The sequence below is a fragment of the Acipenser ruthenus genome, chromosome 22, assembly GCF_902713425.1.
Source record: "Acipenser ruthenus chromosome 22, fAciRut3.2 maternal haplotype, whole genome shotgun sequence".
NCBI lineage: Eukaryota > Metazoa > Chordata > Actinopteri > Acipenseriformes > Acipenseridae > Acipenser > Acipenser ruthenus.
Window position 1 is genome coordinate 1000536 of NC_081210.1, and position 21100 is coordinate 1021635.

The 21100-nt window shown below is 42.8% G+C and overlaps 3 protein-coding genes across 5 annotated transcripts in view; 1 reads left to right on the forward strand and 2 right to left on the reverse strand.

The window, feature by feature from the left end:
• The window catches only part of LOC117973722 (uncharacterized protein C7orf50 homolog), a 54013-nt gene that overhangs the window by 5700 nt on the left and 27213 nt on the right, over positions 1-21100 (forward strand). The gene's annotated exons all lie outside the window — the stretch shown is intronic.
• Positions 5064-10506, reverse strand: LOC117973720 (G-protein coupled estrogen receptor 1-like). The gene is made up of 2 exons (XM_034926844.2): positions 10350-10506; positions 5064-8048 (listed from the first exon to the last, which is right to left on the reverse strand). The coding sequence occupies exon 2, from the start codon at positions 7650-7652 to the stop codon at positions 6573-6575; it is 1080 nt and encodes a 359-aa protein (XP_034782735.1). The 5' UTR covers positions 7653-8048; positions 10350-10506; the 3' UTR covers positions 5064-6572.
• On the reverse strand, positions 15128-17841 carry LOC117973721 (uncharacterized). Its single transcript, XM_034926845.2, has 2 exons — positions 17711-17841; positions 15128-16523 (listed from the first exon to the last, which is right to left on the reverse strand). The coding sequence occupies exon 2, from the start codon at positions 16378-16380 to the stop codon at positions 15343-15345; it is 1038 nt and encodes a 345-aa protein (XP_034782736.2). The 5' UTR covers positions 16381-16523; positions 17711-17841; the 3' UTR covers positions 15128-15342.

A 21100-nucleotide genomic window follows, 5' to 3' on the forward strand; every position in this document is an offset into this window, starting at 1 on the left:
CCGCTTTAAAACCGTAACCAGCTCTTGTAAACGTGGCCAGTGATGCCAAGATGTCCCTTGCCAGTCTCTGGATTCTTTGGTGGACTGTGGTTCCATGTTTTGATCCACTGGGAGATCAGAGGATGACAATGGAAAACGTGTTTTGATGGATACTAATGAGGAAAAACCTTTCCACCTGGTGATACCGGAAGACGTTTATTGTTGCTTCATGACACCCACCTTGCTGCGCTATCAGAGAATTCTGTTGGGCATACGAGTGTTGTCGTAATTCAGTAGGGTGGCCTGGCTGTGACTGTATTGATTTGGTTTGAAAGCATTCAAAAGCAATGAGATCTGTCCCACGCGCCCATTTCTAGGTTTTTCTGTGAACGAGATCCGAACCTCTCGAGGGACAGGACTCGCAAGTAAACAGCCGCGACATTTTCCGTTGCAGAATTCTAAACTTCAAAGGAAAGGGCAGGATTAAAGGAAAACTGATCTCTTAAACATATGGCTCCTTCCACCCCCCCCCCCCATAAACACTGTATCTACCCTATTCTATCAGTGTTGTCGAGGACGGTTTTTATCTTTCCCACAGAACTGATTTTGAAGCACTGTGATGCAGACGTATGATGTGACCAAATCCTGGTAATGCTGAACTGACTGGGTTATACTAAAGTAAATCTGTCCAATGAGTGAGATAGTATCAGAGACATCGCTGTGTCTGCCTGCATCTCTCTGGAGAAGATAACGTAGATCTGAGCTGTGACTGAGGCACTGTTAAATAGTACGGGCTGATCTGCCTTCTCCATGCTAATAAAATCTCAAGAAACGCTGTTCCATAATGGATCGCTTTGTTTGTCCCTTCACCGCGCCATCCCGAATCACTTTGCTGGCTTCTCTCTGGTCTCGCTAGCTCACGCACCAGTGCTTGAGGCCGTTGCCTTAGCTAGAGCAGGCGTGCCATACCAGTTGGCTTCAGCCCAGTAGAAACAGAATGCCCTTGCTTGCTTTGTTAGTGTTATGTCCAGCGTTTCTTCATCCTGCTTACGCTGGTTTTGTTGAAATGCTGTTTTTTCATTGTCGGCAGCAGGCAGTCCGCACGGTGTGTGTAGTAACCTGCTGCAGCAGCATTGCTTCTGTGTGAGAGGAAGCAGCTTGGCTTCATTATTACGAAACGGGAGGGCACAGCCTTCCTGGTGCGAGTAATTGACCTCGTCGCTCCTGGATGCCTTGTGGGGTAGATGAATATTACACCCCCTTGCATTTCTAGTAGTTTTTAACCTGTTTCTCCAAAAATAAAGTATTCATGTGTTTATCCCCTGAATGCGATTGAACTGTCTCGGTAAAACTTGAGACGTAAGAAAAATAGGAATACTGAGATTGGCCTCTTCTTGCCTGCAAGCGTCTAATTCCAGGGTTGGAAACAAGGCTCCCATTGCATAGCAGTGTTATCCAATCCTGTTTTTGCTGCAAGTAAGTTACCTATACACACTGGGGCTGATCAGGCTCATAGTAAAACCTGGAATGGGTGAAACTGCTCTTATTTCCATCCTTGAATTTTACAATGCCAAAGTGCTCTAAGAGACTACATCTGTAGGGCTTGCTGAGCATTGGTTCCAGTGATATACGATCTGTTCCAAACAAGTGCCCATAACATCATAAAATAGTTTAGGTAGATTTAAAAAAAAAAAGTAATCATGTTAGTCAAGTTAATAAGAGTTAAACATCAGTTCTCTCTGTTTAATACAGATTAAAAGGTTCCTGGTCCTAGGGATGCAGAACACGTTAATATATGCAATGCTTTGCCTGCTCAAAAAATCCAATTATGCCGAGTTGCTGTTTCCTGAATTGTTTTCCAATGCAGTATACGGTGATCGCTGCAATCGCAATGCCATCGTTTTAGTTCCACGTAGATGGAAATTAAACTTGTTTGATCTTTCTGGAGAAGTTAGCCTATGAAACGTTGCATAAATGACCAAGCTTGTCATATTTGCCAGATTAGAGCGTGGACGTTTTTCAGTCTTCCGCCCAAAGAGAGGTGAAGTGGTTTGTGTTTAGGTTGCTTCAGCTAATCTTGAATAATTCCTGGTGTTTGTGAAATGGGCTGTTAAATGAGCAGCCTGGGATTCAATTCCTGATGTCCTGAGCAGCTAGAAAAATGCTTGTTTTCCCCCTTTTTTTTCCCTCTGCGTGCCTTGTATTGTAATTGCTACCATGCACGATACTGCAAATTACATCTAATCTGTGATCATGTGATAGGGTTTATACTATAGTTACAAAAAGCAGAAAAAAGTTTGTTGCTTCATTAGTGGGTTATGGAGGTATTTTTTTTTTTTTTATACTGTATAATAAACAACATTTTCTAAACTCCACACGCTCAGGGGCTTGTCTGAGCGTTATGATCCACAGAGTGGTGATTTCTGTGCTTTTCTTAATTGCGAACTGAGAAGCCATTTATATTTGGTCTTATCGCAACGTGCCCCGGCTCTTTAAAGGGAGGTAAACAAACTCTGAAATTAGTTCTGCAGCATTTGTAAAACCATACAGAAACCGCTTAAGAATCAGATTAAGCTTCTGAGCCAAAACATATGAGATCTAGTCAGCTTTTGGCTCTGTGTTTCTTTTTAATCAGGAGTCTGGGAAGTGTAGGTTTACAGTCCTCTAGGGAATGTCACAAGCCGCTGTGTCCCGGCTAACTCTGCCACAGAGCTGGAAACTTATGATGTGATTCCACTGGCTGTGACAGGGGCTGGCAGGGGGGATCCTCGCGGATACCTTTACCTGCTGTCTGTGGCAGGGGGTGTACTGGTCTTCGTGACTCACAGATGTGTTTAACGGAAAGGAACAGACTGGAAGAGCTGAGGTTACCTGCCACTGCACTGAGCGTGGGGGGCCCTGAGCAATGCCTGGGGGCTTCAGTCCAGCAGCACTGCTCGTCATGAATGCATGTACTCACCTGTCAATTGTTTGAATCTGGATGCAGAGGAGAGAAGGACCTGTTTTTTAAACGGGAAATTACTTCAAAGCCTAAGGTTTGATGTAATTAGTGTTTTATTCTCATCCCAGTATAGCTTTTGTGAGGTCCGACAAAACTGCTGGATATAAGGGTAATAAGGCTCACCCGAGGTTTGTAGGTCTTTAACAGATCACCTGCTGAGAGGCGCAGAGGGAAACCAGTGTTACCAGTTCAAAGCAGATTTAAAACTGGTCTCAAAGCCTCTTCAACAAAACAGATCAATAAGAACGACACCCGAGGCAAACACTGTTGACCGGAATTTGAGTTGCGCTTGATTAAGCCAACCATTCGGGCAGAAGGAAGCGTGTTTATTCATGGCCTGTGTGCATGCATGCAATTTTTTATTTATTTTTTGTCAGCATTAAGTGGGGAGGGGAGGGGTATGTGTTATATTGCATTAAGTTTATCTGCAAAGTAGATTTTAAAACTTAAAAGCTGAAGTGTCCCACAATCTGTCTGTGTATTTGTGTGTGTGTGTTTTTATTTTTTTAAACAAAATAAATATTAACATTTTCCGACATACCCTTCTGTGAGAAATACTTGTGGTTGTGTACCTAGCTTGTTGATATTCCCTATGGTTTCAGCTGCAGGCACACAAGCTTCCACTCTCAAGCTGAACTGGAGAGGGACTGCACAGTCTGGGACCACCGGCATCTCCTCAGACAGAAATAGGGCTTTGACTCCATAAAACTAAATAAACGGGGGGGTCAAGCGAACTAGCCTAAGTGCCTCAAGAGGGTTTCATTAAAGAAAATATTTTGAAAGAAACTTAACTGAAATACAGTGAGAGTTCATTCCAAATGTCACTGCAGTTCCTCTGGGTTTTTTTTTTACGTCTGTAAGTTCTACCAACTTAAGTGATCAGCTCTTCACTTTGAGGGACCTCCAGAATCTAATATTGCAAAGAAATTCATTCTGCTGTACTGAGAGAGGGAAAAAAAAAAAACAACCTCTCAATACTTTACCAGACAGCCGTATTGCATAAGATGTCAGTCATTCGTCACAGGCAGCTGTTAAACTGAGGGAGGCGAGGTTTCAGGCCAGGGGAGACTTGGTGTTTTAATACAGCAAAGTTGCCTTAAACTAGGTCTCCTGGAACCGGGTTTCAAGCCGCTGTTCCTGAAAAAGTGATGAAGCAGACGCTACCTGTATTGCGGCACCTCTAGGAGAATTGATACTTTTCCTATGGTTTTGACAAATTTAGCTTTTCAGTCCCTGAACACAGAGCTGAATCCAGTCCTTCGGCCACTCTCTCTTAAAAGCGATCAGTTTGCCAGTGAAAACGCTTTTGCGTGGTCTCTTTAGAAAACCCTGTCATGCCAAAAAAACCCAGCTTGCATTCACTGCAAAGCCCAAAAGTCTAAATTTAATTTACTTTGAAAAGGGTTTCGGAATCAGTCATTATTTGGCCTCAAGCAAAGGTATGATATCTCATTACGGTTTTCTGCAGGGTGGGGTATTCTGTGATGTACTCCAGTAATTGCTAAATTTAAGAAGTTGTGCTTTTTTCAGACTGCTGAAACAGCTGGAGGAAGCAGCTCTCTGTCTCCACACAGCGAGCTGCTAATTTAATGAGACCTCAGATAGACTAGTAACGTCACGGATGTACCGTTATCATTTAAGTAGGCCTGCTGTTCTGAGGTAACTTTTAAACAACCCATAGTGCTTTATTTAGAAATACTAAAAAAAACATGATCAATAAATTCGATGACAAACATTTCGACTTTCTCCGTGTCTGAAACACTATGTTTGTCACTGAATTTATACATTTTCTTTTAGTGTTTTTATATTTTAACAACATGTTTGTTTTTCACCACTGTTTTTTTTTTTTTCTTTCTAAAGATATTGGAGGACAGCCTGTCTTTTACAACACTACATTTTTTGGGTAGCATGTGTGTGATCTGAATCTCTGTGTGAAGTAGTCATGGGGAAAATAAGACACACCCAGAATTTAACAAAGTTGTCTTTTGTATGTATAAATTTGCATGTCTTGTGAAAAAGAAAAGCAGTTATTTGTGTCAATTACTCCAACATTTTCCATTAAACGTACCCAATCCATAATCTGTATATTGCAAAAAGACCTTTTCCAACAGTGTGTTTGTTTTCAGTGTCACTTCCAAAGCACTGTACACACATTATACATGTATAATTATCAGAAATGGATCCTGCTTGCTAATCGTTTTACATTCTTTACTATTAACCTATGTAGGCAATAATATAACATGTAGTATAACTTGTCATCCGTGCCACTCGCAGAGGTGAACTTGATCATGGTTGTGCGTTTATCCATGAAGAAATTGCTGTGACAGCTCCTTTCCTTTGTGCTTCGTCAACGTCTCTGTTGTGATTCATCTTCATCTCCAGCGCAAATCTGGATGCGACTCGCAGACTTTAAACTAGCTCTGAGAACGCACAGAGAGTACTCTCATAGAATTGAAACTTATGGGTTAGTTCCAGTTGTCTGTTCACATTTCTGGTGTGTGGCCAGTGTGTTCCGTTTCCTGTACGAAATAAAAAAAGCTTCAGAGAGTGGAAGGCAGCAATTCTAATGTCTTGTGAATCAGTGCCAAATGGGCAAACGCATCAAGGCAACTGTTGAGGTCTGAGAATCGATCAACTCAGTTTCTTGCTCATTAGGCAAAATTGTTGTTTCACAGAAAGCAGTGCAACTTACACCCCAGGGTTTTCATTTCAGTGAATTGCCATCTCTTCTGCAAAGGGTTTTACATGATGTTCTCCACTACAATGGCCAGGGTTTAATAGTGTAATAGTACCTTTATTATAAAAATACTTCATGTTCTGTTTTGCTTTGAAAGGAAAAGGATTGACTCGCAAAATAATACAAATCGGAAAAAACAAAGTCTGCATTTTGTCAGACTTCTTTTTCATTGTCTGTTCAGAATGCCAATTTTGCTTGCATCAAATCCTATCTTGGCGATTATTAATGGCCAATATAACAGACTTATTCAACTTGGCGGTCTGCGCAGAATGTTTTGTATACTCTTTGCCATTCTTTTGTGTTGCACTTTGTAAGCAGAAGCTCCCATTACGGGGGGAAATTGGTGAGTTCTAAATTAAGACTACTTGCAATTAACTTTGTGGATTGTGCCAATGCAGTCTTAGCTTGTTTTCAGCCCCAGTGAATGCCAGCAGCATTGACTCCTAAAAAAGAAAAACTTCCTTTGCAAAATGGTCTCTGGGAGCAACACTGAGGAAATTCCGTGGTTCGGTACCAAGTGGCAATGAATGCACAAAGGCAGCCTAAACGTTATGGGCTATTGGTAGAATTTTACCACAGTGGTATTTTGTTTAATAAGTTTTTACCTACCAATGGTGCCACGTGGGTTGAGACCAAATACATACTGCTAAATGTATGGCAGTACTTTGGTACAGTATCCGTGCAAGTGTACTGTGCTGTCAGGACCGCTGGGGAATTGCATTGTTTGTTGCCATTGCTGCCAATAGTGCTGCTTGGGATTCTTCAGAGTAGCACACAGGTATCCTTGTAGCATTTAGCATTTTTTTGGCTTCCTCACTTTGGTCTAAAAGCCTCACGTAATTATTTATTTATTTTTCAAACCTGTGAAACTTCGTTCCGAACAGGGATCTGGAAATCCAAGGTGTGGTGACAGAAGCGATGCAGTGCGGACCAGTTTGCTTTCTGGTTAATGAACAGCCTCAGTTTGTCCCTGAACGTCTCCCCCAAGAAGCTGTAAATGATTGGGTTGAGGCAGCTGTTGGAGAAGGCAGCCAGGTTGACAATGTGCCCGGCCAGTGGGTGGCTGTGCATCAGCGTCCAGTCGTCTGGGTGCGCGGGGTCGCCCGTCCTTTGGAGGAGCTGGATGCTGATGAAGACGTTTTCGGGAAGCCAGCAGATGAAGAACACCAGGACCACCACCACTATCATGCGGAGCGCCTTCTGCCTCCTGGGCCACAGCTCCCTGTGCTTCTGAGCCCTCATGAGGATCCGCACGATCAAGGAGTAGCAGAGCCCGATGATGGAAAAGGGCACAAGGAATCCCAGAGTCACCTCCAGCCACTGGATTTCCACCACGTTGGCGAAGCAGAAGTGGACCTCCCCCGTGTGCTGGGCTTGCACGATGGTGAACGGCATCAAGGTCGCCAGTATGGAGGCCATCCAGATGAGCGCGCAGCTCAGCCGGGCCTGCTGCATGGTTCTGAAGGGCCCGGTTTTCATGCCGCTGGCCAGAGCCATGTAGCGGTCGAAGCTCATCCAGGTCAGGAAGAAGATGCTGCTGTACATGTTGATCTGGAGGAACAGGGACATGAAGGTGCAGAGGATGGCGATGTCGTAGTATTTCTCGTTGAGGTTGAAGACCTCGATCAGGGAGTCCGCCACCAGGATCAGGTCTGCTGCAGCCAGGTTGATGAAGTAGAGATCCGGGATGGTCATCTTGTCCCGGTGCGTCAGGTTCACGACCAGGATCAGGATGTTGCCGATGAAGCCGATGGGGAAGAGGAAGATGGTGTACAAGCACGAGAGGAAGAGACTGACCACGTAGAACTGGTAGGTCTCCGCGCTGTCCTCGGCCAAGCCGCGGTATGTGGTTTCATTGCAGACATGAGAACCGTTCAGCTCCAACGCTGTGCCGTTTACGTAAATGTGGATCATTGGGTTTGTGTGCATTTCCATACTGGATCGCTTTGCTTGCTTGAATCGGAGTCGCGTCACTACTTTTTTACAGCTACATTTTCAAACTGTTAATTGGCCATGTTTTCACTTAAATGTCTTAATCCTCCCGTATGTTTTAACTGTGTTCTATATCCTTGTCCTCCAGCTAGTTCTTGACCACTTTAGGGCAGTCTGAAGCCATTTTCGACAAAAGCAAACCCATCCTTCAATGGAAAGGCACTAGGCATTTCAGTCCTCATGACAACACTGAAGGTGTGTTTTCAGTTGATTTCCAGATCACAACACAAGTTTTGTACAATCCATTGCACGCTAAAGGCACGATATTTCAGGGCTCCTCCTTGATCCTTCTGAACATCTATTTCTTTCCTTTTTCATGTTAGTTTCATGCCACCTGAGCTGAAAAACAATAACAAATTGTTTATTTTATTAAATATACAAAGACCACTTAAATTTTTCAATTGGAAAGCAATAACTTTTTTTTTTTTAAATCCCAAGCTGTGTGTTGTGATTTCATCATGGTGGTGCTCCACCCCCCCCCCCCCCCCCCATTTAATTAAAAATGTAATCAGTTTGAAGACATGCAACTTAAACCACATGACACCGAGACAGCAGCTTTTAATTTTCTAGGGGACAGAATCTTTGCATTTATTAATGGTTTCCAGGGCAATTACTCTGAGCTGAAGTGCAATCTGTATGCTACTTTGCACTGTAGCATACTCTGCACTGTAAATGCATGGCATTTTGTGTCTCGACCAGGAATGGGATGGGATGGGGTCTAGGGGGGGTGTGATAAAACAAAGAGAAAGCAGTCACGTCTGTCGATCGAGTACCTTGGTACATCTGTGCGCCTTTTACTTTGTGAAATATGTTAATGTTTTCCATCAATTCATTCTGTCATGGTAACGAGGTGCTGAGTTGGAGCATCTTCTATCATTTTGAAGTCTGTTGGAAACAAAGTGTGGCGCGCTGTTCCGTTTGGACATCAAAGCAAGTTAGATGAAGAGACTGTGAGGAGCTGCAATCGCAGTGCCCTTTCGTGGTGTGTGTGTGTGTGGTTTTTTATTTTTTTAAAACAAATGTCATGCAAAATAATTGGAGGAAGTTACTAAGGTTATATAGCTAGACCTAAGAGCACACAGAACAGGTTAGGTTTATTGAATTATATGAGAGAGTTACATAATTGATTTTTTACATCGAAATCTAGGTTTAAGTCATGTGGTAATATTACACTAATCTATTTGTTTTTAACCTATCGCAGATCTCCATATAGGGAGGTCCTAACATGTGCAAGCACAAATTCAGACAGTGTTTAAAAGGTACATAATCATAATAATAACTGGAATATAAAAGTTGGGTTTGCAGAGAATCTCAAGATAGAAAGAGGACATTTAGGGCTTTGCTTGCCAATTTCAATGATACTTCTGCACTGCCTTTTTACTACATTTACTGACAGGACTATGAAATGTTGAATGCAATCTTTAAAAACAACGGAGAGAGAGACCGGGTGAGTGTGCACATGTTTTAAAGACATTTACAATTTCAACTAAATTGCCTACTGCACTCTTATATACAGTATCTACCACGTTACTCGCAGGGATCCAAGCAAGACAAACCACATAAAAACAAAAACACACAGCAATAGGAGGTTATAAAAACACTAAAGCACTACACCTTTTACAAGGCTCCCATAGCATGTAGGGTCAAGCAAGTATATTGTGATATTATAGAATTCTCTGTTCTATATGTATAGATAACTCAATTAGCATTCAGTTATTTTTAAAACATTATTTGCCAGCGTAAAGTCATTTTTTTTTTGCTTTGCTTCTCTGCTTTTCTGCTTTAAGGCTCAGTACAGCACCCAGCTCGGCTTACATCTTCTCTGACTCGCTCCAGTAAAATAAACCTGTACAATTTTATAAATCATGCAGGGCATCATTGCAATGCTACGCCGCACACTAGGACAGTGCAGCATTCTGTAGGCGCTGTGCGAGATGTGAACCGCTCACAGTGAATTAAACCTGGACTGCACTTTCAAGGGAATTGTAGTCAAATGTAATGGGTGAATGCTTAATCTTTTATGAAGACATTTGTTTGTTTTATTTTAAACAGGACTGATGTACTGTAAAGCTAACATTTATGGTTAAAAACAGGGATTAGCATTTAGAATGTGAAGTGATGAAGTCTCTGGAGGATTCCCTCTGTGTTCGTTATCCACACTTTTGCTTTTACAGATAGAGAATTCACAACCAGAAAGCACTGGCTGTTCATGTTGCATGCCAGCAGAATATTTATTTAGTATTCCAGGATTAGCTCTGTATATTCTTCAATTACAATGCTGTCGCCAAACTCCCAGAAGAAAAGCATTGCACAAATAAATACCCAGAGCACTCGCATGCACAAAACATGAATCATTTTCCAATGCTGCTAATTGTTTTGTGTTTTTATATATAAACCGGTTCACTGAATGGAGTTATTACTGTACTCTGTTCATTGATAGAAAGGCAAAGTTAGAACATATACAATCTATATACAATACTACAGTCTATAGTACTGTATTGCACAAATCTTTTTGCTTGAACCACAATTACTATTTAAGGCAGTGCAGTTCGTCATGTGGACTGAAAGCCAGCTTGCTGTACGTCTGATACTAAACCAAAGAAACTGATTTATTAATACTAAAGAAACGAGTCCACTTACTTTTGTGTTTGAAGGGTTATCGTTTAGTTTGTTCCTTTCTTACAGTGCAGAAGTGTTGACGTGCCATAGCTCTGTATTTCCCATTGGAGCCCCTGGAAACTGTGTGCTGAGCAAAGCAGTGTGCAGGAGCTGTGAGAGTGCTCTGCACCCTGTGCCCCCCCCTCCCCTGCTTTTCAGAGGAGGACCTGCACTGGGAACAGCAAATCATAACACGCTGCCAGTCACACAAACTTGTCAGTGGGCATATGGGTGAATGAAAGAAAAAAAAAAGAAACTGTAAAATTACTAGTATTATTCTAGACAACTTTGGGAAGCATGTGTTTCGTTTTCAATATAGGTTTATTTATTTATTTGATTTGATTTGATGAAAAAAGTGACTTCATGTCCAAACCAATTTAATTGTGTGAAACTTTTTGTGGTCGTCTCCTCCTTGCAGCATAAATACGTATTCTTTTTAAATGCTTTGTATCCTTATGTCGGCTGTAATTAATGATTTACTCTCGGTCATTTTCTGAGCCCTTTCCACCGTCTGGATACTGCTGCTGTAGTGTCAGTGTTACCTTGAGGTTCATTTTCAGTTATTAAAATACATTAGTCGATTTTTTTTCTTTTTGTGACATTCTGTTTTCTACTTGGCTGTCTGCTGCACAAGATGTACTTTTTTTATGCTTTGTGTTGAATGGCTTCAGGACGCTGGTTTTCCGTGGGGTCGGTGTGTGTATTTTTTCAAATGTCTATGCTAACCCAATTCTGAGACGAGACGATGAATCCGAGTAATAGTGCTGGTTGACAGAGAGAAAGCCTATTGCAGCCTCAAGGCTGGAAGTGCTCACTAATGTGGTATGATGCATTTAATGAATATACTTCAATGGTCGCCTAGTGCAAGACGCTGCAGCTGCTGCTGAGATTGACGACTCCTCAAGAAGATGGGACGTGAAGGATGATGAAACCCTTTTGCATTCCGAGCGCGCGCGCTCTCCAGCCTGCCTAGTGCAGCGGGATTCCTAGCGCTGTCTCCTTCACATTCACAACCAGCAGCTTGATGAAACCCATGTACACTTTGCCTTAATTAAACTGTCATATTTTAGATTCATTTCAACACATTTCCTTGCCAAAAGCACAGAGCTGTTTCCTGAGGGCATTTGAGTGTGTCCTAGTCATGTATATAACACTGAAAACGATGCAAGCATCTCCCTTGCCTTTTTTGTTTTAAGTTGTACTTAAAGAGCTGCAGTCGAGGCTTCAAACAAGAACCACACAGCAGAAAGTGCTGCAGAGGAGACTGATTTAACCACACCCCCCCCCCCCCCCCCCCCCCACTCCCCCCGATAGGGTCTGGCTGCACTGTCGGAGAGAACACAGCAAGGATTTTTTTTTTTTTTTTTATATATATAAAGGCTTCCTTCGTCCTCCGTTAATTTACCTCCATGATCTAACCTTTTTATTAGTAATTTGTGCTTTTTTAATATTAACCCTTTTTAATAAAAACATTACCTCTCACGGCTTCCTGTTCAATATTTACTTTGCTCACCTGAAAGCTTAGGACAGGCCTTGTGATTAGGTAAATGTATGCTTTTCCTTTTAGGTGTGCAGTGACAAGTAAACAAGTGGTAACTTAATCAACAACACCAACCCAGCAAAAAGAACGGTCATGGCTTGTGTGTGTGTGTCTGTCTGTGTGTGTCTCTGTCTCTGTGTGTGTGTGTGTGCGTGTCTCTGTCTGTGTGTGACGTGCACTCATACTGCAGCACATCAACAGAGCGAATAGAATTGCATGACAGATGTATGTAATTCTTGCATGAGGTAAAACCCCTGATGGTTTTTCAATTCCAGTTCCTTTTTAATATTTTGAGATTTTTTAATTCTGGTTTGCGATTTTGTTCAGCTGCTTTCATTTGAAGCCAGTTTTAACTGACTAACAGTGACTTCATTTTACGTAATGTTGTTACCACTGTGAGAAGCTCATTTTAAGAGAATGCTGCTAATTGAGTTTTGAGCAGCGATGTGTTGGGAATGGGAATTGATTTTAAAAAGGAATTGGATTTGGGATCCATGCTGATTGGCTGGATTTTGAACATCCACAAACAAGGACATTTTAGCATGGGTCTTGTCAGGTGTTCAGGACATTTTAGCATGGGTCTTGTCAGGTGTTCAGGACATTTTAGCATGGGTCTTGTCAGGTGTTAAGCCCTCCCCGTAAGTTTCGCCACGCTTTGCCATTCTCTTCTGCAGTTCAGACAATCAACCAAACGAAAAAAGAAACGGGGAAAAAATTCGGGATTTGTTTTTGTTTGTGTTGGGGTGTTTTTCCCCTTCCCCCCCCATTTCGGTTGCAGGTCTCCCGCAGTATGCCGCCTGCATTAAGTGCAGCTGTATTTTGGGAACAACTATTCTTTGAAAAGATGAAGCCTGCTTGTTAATGAGATGTTGCGGGTCAAAGAAAGCAGTTGAAAGGACAAACAGAATGTGTCCACATTGAATGGGTAGAACCAGTGGTGTAGTCAAGCTGGAACTTCATTTCTATAGGCAGTATGAAGTTGCATAACAGACAAGCTAAGTCACATGACTCCCATCTCCCACACAACTGCCTGATTCAGTCAGCAGTCCTCTCGATGCAGTGAAAAGAGCATTAGGAACCTCTGTTACAAAGTACTTTTAAGAAGGCTAAAAAAACAGATTTGATCAACATTTGATTATAAACAATGAAAGTGCACAACATGGAGTATTTTGTTAACAACAAGGACGTCAAGTCCTCTCTTTGTGCAGTGAACAGCCAGGGGCAGCCTTCCCAGATTGTGCCTAGGTGGCGAGTTGAAAATGTACTTGCGAGTGGTTTGTGGTTGGAGAGCTCCTGGTCTTTCTAGGGGGCACTACGTGGAGCTCTGGTGTGCAGTATATTGACCGTGTCACATGCACCTGATAAATATGAGAGCGTTCAAACAATAGGAAGTTGCCAGGTAGCAGCTAAACAAGGATGTTCTGGGGTCAAGGCTGTTGAAAGGTGTCTCTTGCTTGCTTTCCTGTTTTGCATGGAGATTTTCCTTTTGAAAGCCGCCTTCTTGCAGGTTACACAACCCTGCTGTGCCAGAAGGCGAGTCATGACCTCACAGGAAACGTATTGGAGTGAAATACACAGTCAAGAGGCCACGTGTGTGTTTTATTAGTGGAGCGCATGTCCTTAACAAACTTAAATGACCTGGACGTAAAATGAAATCAATCCTCATTACTGTTATCGCTGTGACGGTGGTATGGCACAAACAGCTGATGTGGATCTGTTCTAAAATCCTTTCCTTGAAACTCGGGAACGGTTCCCACAGATATGCTTTCCACATGTAGAAATAGTTTATTTGCCTGATTAATATGTAAATCCAAAGACACAATTGATATAAACACTCTCTGCCATATTCTCCAGATACTTTGACCTTCTTTGACTTTATTTACATGCTTACACCCATAGATACTTGGAAATTGGGTTTTTGATATTTAAGTAAAAGGTAAGATGAATCGTAATCTGTGTTTACCCTGTAAACACACACAGAAGTCTGCAGACTGCTGTTTGTTTTGTGTTCACTTGCAATGGGGGTACACCGTGCGGTGTTGTAAGTAAACTAAAATGTGTGCATTTCTGTGTGAAGGAGAGCACATGACAAGCATTTAAACATAATTCAGCAAGTCTCGTATTGATTCACACTTCTCAAATGCCTGTCTTGGTTTAACCCGTCATTTATCCTTAGCAGTTCGCCAGGTACCTCAACACCTCTGAACTTCAGAAGACAACTTTTTATGCAGCACCAGAACAAACTTCCTTCCTTTTTTTTTTTTTTTCGCTCCACAACCTGTCCAGGCCCTTGTCTGGAACGGTATAAACTTCTGCAGCCCACAGTTGGTCTCGTGTTTGTGGTGCCGACTGTGTGACTCCTGCCAGAGTTCCAGGAACTTTTTGAGTATGATTGTATCATCACAAAACATTCAATGCCAAACGTTTTGTCTTTCTCAATGTCTTGTTGTTGAAACGTTTGTCATTGAATTCCTTCCGTTTTCTTCTAGTATTTCAATTTCGGGCTTTTGAGTGTTTTAAAGGTTGTGGACCAGGTGGAAATGAAAATCCAATTGCATATCAGTTTGATTAATAAGACACACCTGAACTTGTTGTGCAGGCTGATCAAGCTTGTATTAAAAACTGGAACTGGGTGAAACTGCTGTGCAATCGGATTGTTATTTCCATCCCTGTGGGTGATTATTTAATCACGCTGCCGTGCAAGAAAGTAGTTTGGGGTCTGCCTGCTTAAAACTTGCACGAATATGCCTTTGTTTCCTTGTGAGTTGAAAGCAGATTTCTTGATGAGATTATACGCACACTGCATTTGGAAAGCTAGCAATAGGTATCCTGAAACAGATATCTAATAACGGGTAATCAAAACTGAGAATATAAAAAAATATTATTATTATTATTATTATTATTATTATTATTATTATTATTATTATTATTTACAAAAAAGGCAACATTCAGCAGCTGCTTGATTAAAAACATCCGAAAGCATGCTCTGGCTCTGATCCTGAGTCCGACCCCAGGACCCTGCCCCTATTTAAACAATGAGGAGCTGCACAGGGAACCTCTTCAAACACGTGTGCTAGTAGCATTGGCCTCCCCTCTGCCAGTTGGCTCTTCGGGGTTTCAGAAAGGGGGATGAATCGGTTCGATAGCAGCTGTAGAAACCAAACGTCATTATAATGTTACGACAACTATACAAAACATTCATAGCTTAAAAAGAAAAAAAAAAACATTGGATGAGGACAAGACATTTTTATTGCAGTACAGATTATCAGATTACTTACTCTGAACAAATTACCAGTGTGAATGGGGTTGGGCAGCATAGTATTATACAGCTTTTAAAAAAGGTCCAGTAAAAAATGCCAGTGAGTGAGAGCGCTCCTGTCGATGCCAGTGGGCAAGGTGAACGGCCAGCTGCTCTCTCTGCTTTCCTTTGCCTGCTTATCCGCAGCCGTCAGTTGTTCCAGGTGCCTCTCCCAGGTTCTCGGAGTGCAGCGACCCAGTGTCCTCTTTGTGCTCTGCGATCTCTATGGTGGTTGTCATGATATTCCTGTGAGTCTCGCCCCTGCCGATTCTCCTGCAGGGGTCTGTCAGGCTCTTCAGAGTCCTTACCATGCCTTCCCGGCACAGTTTGTGAAGAGAGACGATGAGCACCAAGCTGAGGCAGCTCCCGGAGAACATCACCAGCTCTGCCACGTTGCCCAGCCCGTACTTGAGGGCTGTTCTGTGGAGCAGGACGGCGTTGTAAAAGATCCTGCAGACGAGCGTCACCGAGGCCACAGCTAGGAACGCAGAGCAAGCCTTGAGCCTGGCCGCCAAGCCCATTCCGGTTTCTGACTTTTTCCAAAGGAGGAGGCACTTGACGAGGAGGAGCATCAGGAGGAGGCAGGGAAGCGCGATCCCCACGATGAACTTGGCAATGTAGTACCGGGGTCCTGCTTGCAGGGGGTCCAGCTGGCAGCAGACGGACTCGTTGAGCTGCTGGCCCGTCTCCAGCAGTGCCGTCGTAAAGACTGAACCGAGGAAGGCGCCGAGGGCTGTGAGGCCCACGCAGGCCAGTGCGTTGTCCAGCACTTTTATCAGCAGAGCTACGCCGGGACGGTTCTCCTCAAACGTCAAGAAGAACAGCATGGTCACTTGGAGAAACTGAGAGTTGAAGTAGCTGATGTTGAAGAAGAACGAGAAGACTCCACAGTTCAGGCTGGTAGTCTTCAAGTAGCCAGGTCTGTGTGCGATTACAGAGATGGAGTAGAGTATTATAAACAGGTCACTGAGGGAAAGGGCGAAGAAGAAGGTGTCCATCTTGGTCAGGCTCTTTCTCCCTTTGCAGCCTCTGATGAAGGTTATTAGGATGAAGATGCTGGCTGTCAGACCAGCCAGGGCCAGGAGAATGTAGCAGTATGTAGCTGTTGAGGAGATGTCCCCAGAGAGGGTCAGATTCTCTGCACTGTAATTGCTTGAGCACTCAAGCCCACTCATTGTGTGAATATGCTGATGATGTACGATATATTTCTTTTCTTTCAATAGGAGTTATTTTCACCATCAAGAACGATGCCAGAGTTTAAGAACAGCTTGTTGTAAGATCAACCCTTTTCAGATGAAATTCGGATTGCCCATCAAATCTGCAAAAGGCAAACGAGAAGAGAAAGAGGTCAATACTGTCCATATGTTTTGAAGGATTTATCCTGTTTTAATTGAGACATGTCATACTTCACAATCTGCAAGGCAAAGCCTTGCAGTAAGTTGTGATAACTACAAGAATACTGCCACCTAATGCTCCGTGTCATATTTCAGACTCTCATGACATGCAGAGATTTCAGAAATAGTTCTGCAGAATCGTTGGAGGTACCAGCATTGCATTTGAAGTCTAACATACTTTTGCACTCTTTGTCCATTCAATGCATGAATGGACAGATTGCACAGCAGTTTGATCTGTTTTAGTTTTTACCGTGGCCTGAATATCTAATTGTGTGTAGTTTAAGAAGCCGTCCAATTCAAGCTGCTATCGAAATCTGGAATGGCTCGGACAGCTCTGCAATGCGAGTCTTCTGCCCATCCCTGAAAATTCAGCTGTGATGCAGAGTTGTTAATTAACCCCGCAGCATTGCTGTGCTTCGCCCTGCAGAAACCACAGAGGACAGGGGGCGTGGCTTCTCAGCATATCTGCTGCCAGCTAGGGTGACGGGGATCCAAGCCAGAGCGCCTGTGAAGGGATTTCAGTTTGCAACAGGAGGGTAAACCTTCCCCTGCAAACACATACTAACATACAGAGCACCCTGTTCTCAAAACTATAGACTGTTTTACCCTTCCTGTGCACAGTGCCGTCATATGGGGACAAATTAAAAAAAAAAGGCTTCTAGTCTTTTTATGAGGACGCCATTTTTTCCCCTCATCGAAAACAATGAAAAAAAGTGTGTGAACGATTGATTTATTTTTTTTTTGGGGGGGGGGGGTCTTTCTTTTCAATATTTCGTGCATGACTGGGTTATGGGATATTTTCTGAAGCATGTGTGCAAACATTCTCATAGGGTAAACAGTACTTTAAAAAAAATATACAGTCCTCTCAACAAAAAAAAGAAAAAAAAAAAAGAAAAAAAAAAGTGAGTGGCCCGCAGTCTTCCAGTGAGCGATGTTTCAGAATCGGATGCATGTAGCTTTAGTCCACGTTCATAAAGCAAGAATTTAAACACATACTAACTTGTAGTAGACCTTACACTAGAACAGTGCCCTGAGGTAGCCTTTGTGCGGTACATCGTATGGCTGCTTTTGTCTAGACAGTGAAAGACCATAAAGAAAGGTCTGTACTTACCATGGACCGGCGTACAGTGCAGTCAGGAGCTCTGTTTGTGTTTAACAAGAAAGCAGTTTCCTTTGGAAATTGTTACAGTTTGTGCAGGAGCTGGCATGCAGTGAAGGATGGCTGCAGACTCTCAGCATTGAGCTCAAACAGGAATTGGGCTGAGCTCATTTCGAAACCTCACACCCAGGCTACGTATTGGGAGGGGGTTTTTGTTTGTCATGTGACCACTACCTTTCCTCTTAAAAAAAGAACGCTCAAGTGTTTTGAAATGTCTGTTTTTATAAATGGGTACAGCACAGGATGGGGAGGCTGCTTTGTGAGGTTGTGTGTTTTATTGAACCTCTTTCACAACTTCTGTGTGAAATTTAAATCAAATAGCAATTAAGACCTCATAACGGCTGGTCCCACTCGAGCTGCTGGGAGAAGCATTTAGGTATAAAATTAACACTTTGTTGGTATATTCCTGGTGCGTATGCTGTCAGAAGATGACATCGCAGCCTGGCTGTACAACATCGGACAGTGGGCTGTAGTTACACTGCGAATGAGGATGATCAGACACCTGACAAGCAAAGTCTACCAAGTGACAGAGAACATACATTAAGATATCTTTTCAAACATTTGCCAGGGTATAGAAAGCTTGATATTCACAACACTGTTGGTTTAAAAAAAAAAGTAATCTATTTCCAGATATTATTGGATCCTCTTTGCATGATAGATTAAAATAAAAACAAATGAAATATAGTAAATGGTGTTCTATCGAGGTTTGGAATTCATGCATTTGAAACCGTGCTCTATGTTTAATATTTTACTTGTTTTGGCAGAGCGTGATAGTTCTGTTCGTGTGCAGTGTGTCTGGATTTCCCTGATGCAATGTGTAGCAGGTCGTGTGCATGGCGTCTGCATGGCGTGGGCTGGCTGGCTCGCTCACTCCTCTCTTCAGGCGGAAGTTGAAATGCAGGGTTTTGGTTTTGTGGTATGAGTCACAGCAGCCTCCTACAATCTTTTTGCCCAGTAGCTGCTTTCCTGTGTGCCGACGAGCCTCTCAATCGTCTCTTTCATACCTGTGCTCTCCTCTGCTTAATAAAACCGCACATGTTTCGGTTAAAATGAAAAACCCCGAGTCACTAGAGAGCCTCATGACATGTGCAAGGATCATTAACTGGCAATTCAGCACAGACTCTAGTTTCTATAGACTCCTTGCTCAACATTTTAGATTTGTATTTAGTGTTCTATTGGATGGCTGTTTTGTACTGTTCGGGTTGAAGGAGCCTTTATATTATACTGGTACTGGATAGGTCCTCCCCCTTATATATAAATAAAACGGTTTGAAGTTTCTGATGGGTTGTGATTGCACAATAGTGATCAAGTTCTCTTGCAAGACTGAGACCTTGAGATCACATCTACTTGCACTCGGTGGCTTCAGATTGTATAAAGGAGTGCTTTGGGCATGGCAGACGTCTGACGAGTGCAGTTTAATATGTGTGATCGCTTTAACAAGTGAGGCTTTCTTGTGGTCGGGTCAGGGAGGATACATAAGGTAGTATGGGGCACATTTACTGCAGATTTACTGCAGAGCAAAGTTTTCAATGCTAGTTAAATGGAGTATAAATGTTACGTTTCTAATAAACAAATAAAAGCAGCTATTTGCTCTCTCAATCATCCTGAGCTCTTATTTAGATATACCAGCAGAGGGCGCCAGCTCACTCTGACGAACTGCCTGCTCACAGCTGCAGTGATTTAATACAAGGTTGCTCTGCAAGTGTGAACTCAGGACAATGAGCAGAGCCAGGCTGCAGGCAGCCCTGGAGCCCCGTGCAACTTTCATGAAGGCTCCAGTCTGCAGGGCACGAACCAGAACCCTCCCATGCATGAGGAACTTGGCATTGCCGAGGTCACAGGGAGAGGAGTTTGTTTTTAATTCTGACTTTTTGATTTGAGGTGTGTGTGTGTTTTTCATAAAAAGGTGCTGCAGAAAGTGTTTAACTTAGTAGCTGTTGGGAAACCATTTTAATTTGAAAATGTCATACTAGAAAAATCATGTTGTGGGGCATTTTGTTTATTGACCACAAGATGACGCTCCTATTCCAGTGAAAACCACTTTAAAAGTTTAAACACCGCAAAGACCAGCAACAGTTTTGCATTGGAGCTTCCATAGCAAAACCTCCCTCTAGTGGCTTCTCTTAGCAGCTGCAAACCCACAGATAGAGGGCAGATGATCACTGCGGTGTGGCACACTCCATCAATTCCTTTATTTACCCTTTTTAGAAATGCTCAGATCCACGGAAGTTAAAGGATTTTGTTTTTATGAAACAATGAACAGCAACAGATCGTGTTGAGTGGCGGGGCGGGGGGGGAGAGCCTCCAGCAGTAATGTGATTAGGAGCCCTTGATCAACCTGGCTGCACTGGGACCTGACCTGATTTGGTCTAGTCGAACCCAAGTACTGGAGCAGCTTTCCAGACAGCCCTTCGGTCTCTGAGACTGTCTGACGGAGAATCGATACAGGCTAAACTAGGCTGGGGCTCGCTGGCCCTGGGGTGTACCACAGAGATGCCCTGTTTGGCACAAGGCTAAGACTTATCCAGCCCGTGCTGTTTTAAATCTCCAGCTTGCTCCTCGGCAGGTAGTCACAGAGCTTGGCTTGGTGTGTCACACCGTGCGGGGTCCCGCACTCCCATACGAATGGCCAGGACAGCCGTTACATCACTGACTGGAATAAAACCCAGCCAAAGTGTTTCCCATCACAGAGATTAAACTGGGTTTCATCCTTTAATAATATAGTAATCTACCGGCTTGAAAGCCTATCCCTAACCCTTACTGTTAAGTGCAGATAGTAATCTTCTGCATTGTCAATGTAAGTGGGTTTTGCATCTCTAGTCCAAAGACAATTTAAAAGCAATGTATTGAAGTTTAAAAAGCAGCCCTGTATGAGAGCCACTGCAAGCCATTCATTTTAAATAAATTAACTGGAATGAATTTACTGTACTATTCGTGTATAATGTTATTGTATTGCGGGCAGGTCTGTGGTTTTGGAGCCGACTCCAAATTGAATGGACATTCGCTGTCATCTGTGTTTCTGTACGTTCGCCACCAAACGCTTTGAGGATAAAAATAAAGTCCTGAAGCGCTGGGTTTGGACTGGAGGAAACGTGTGTCTGTTGCCGTTCGTTTGACACCACCCACATTGTTCGAATCGAATTAAATTCAGTATTTAAATGGGTTGTTTTGGTTTTATATGTAATTTTAAAATTTAACTTTTCTCTACAAACTGCACCTGTCGTTCTTTGTAAAAAAATCTGTCCGCAATTTATATTTCTGAATCAAAGTTCCTTGATCTATTGACCTAGAATTGGTGAAAGACGTCGACCTTTTAAGGAATGACGAGTCACACAGGTGCGT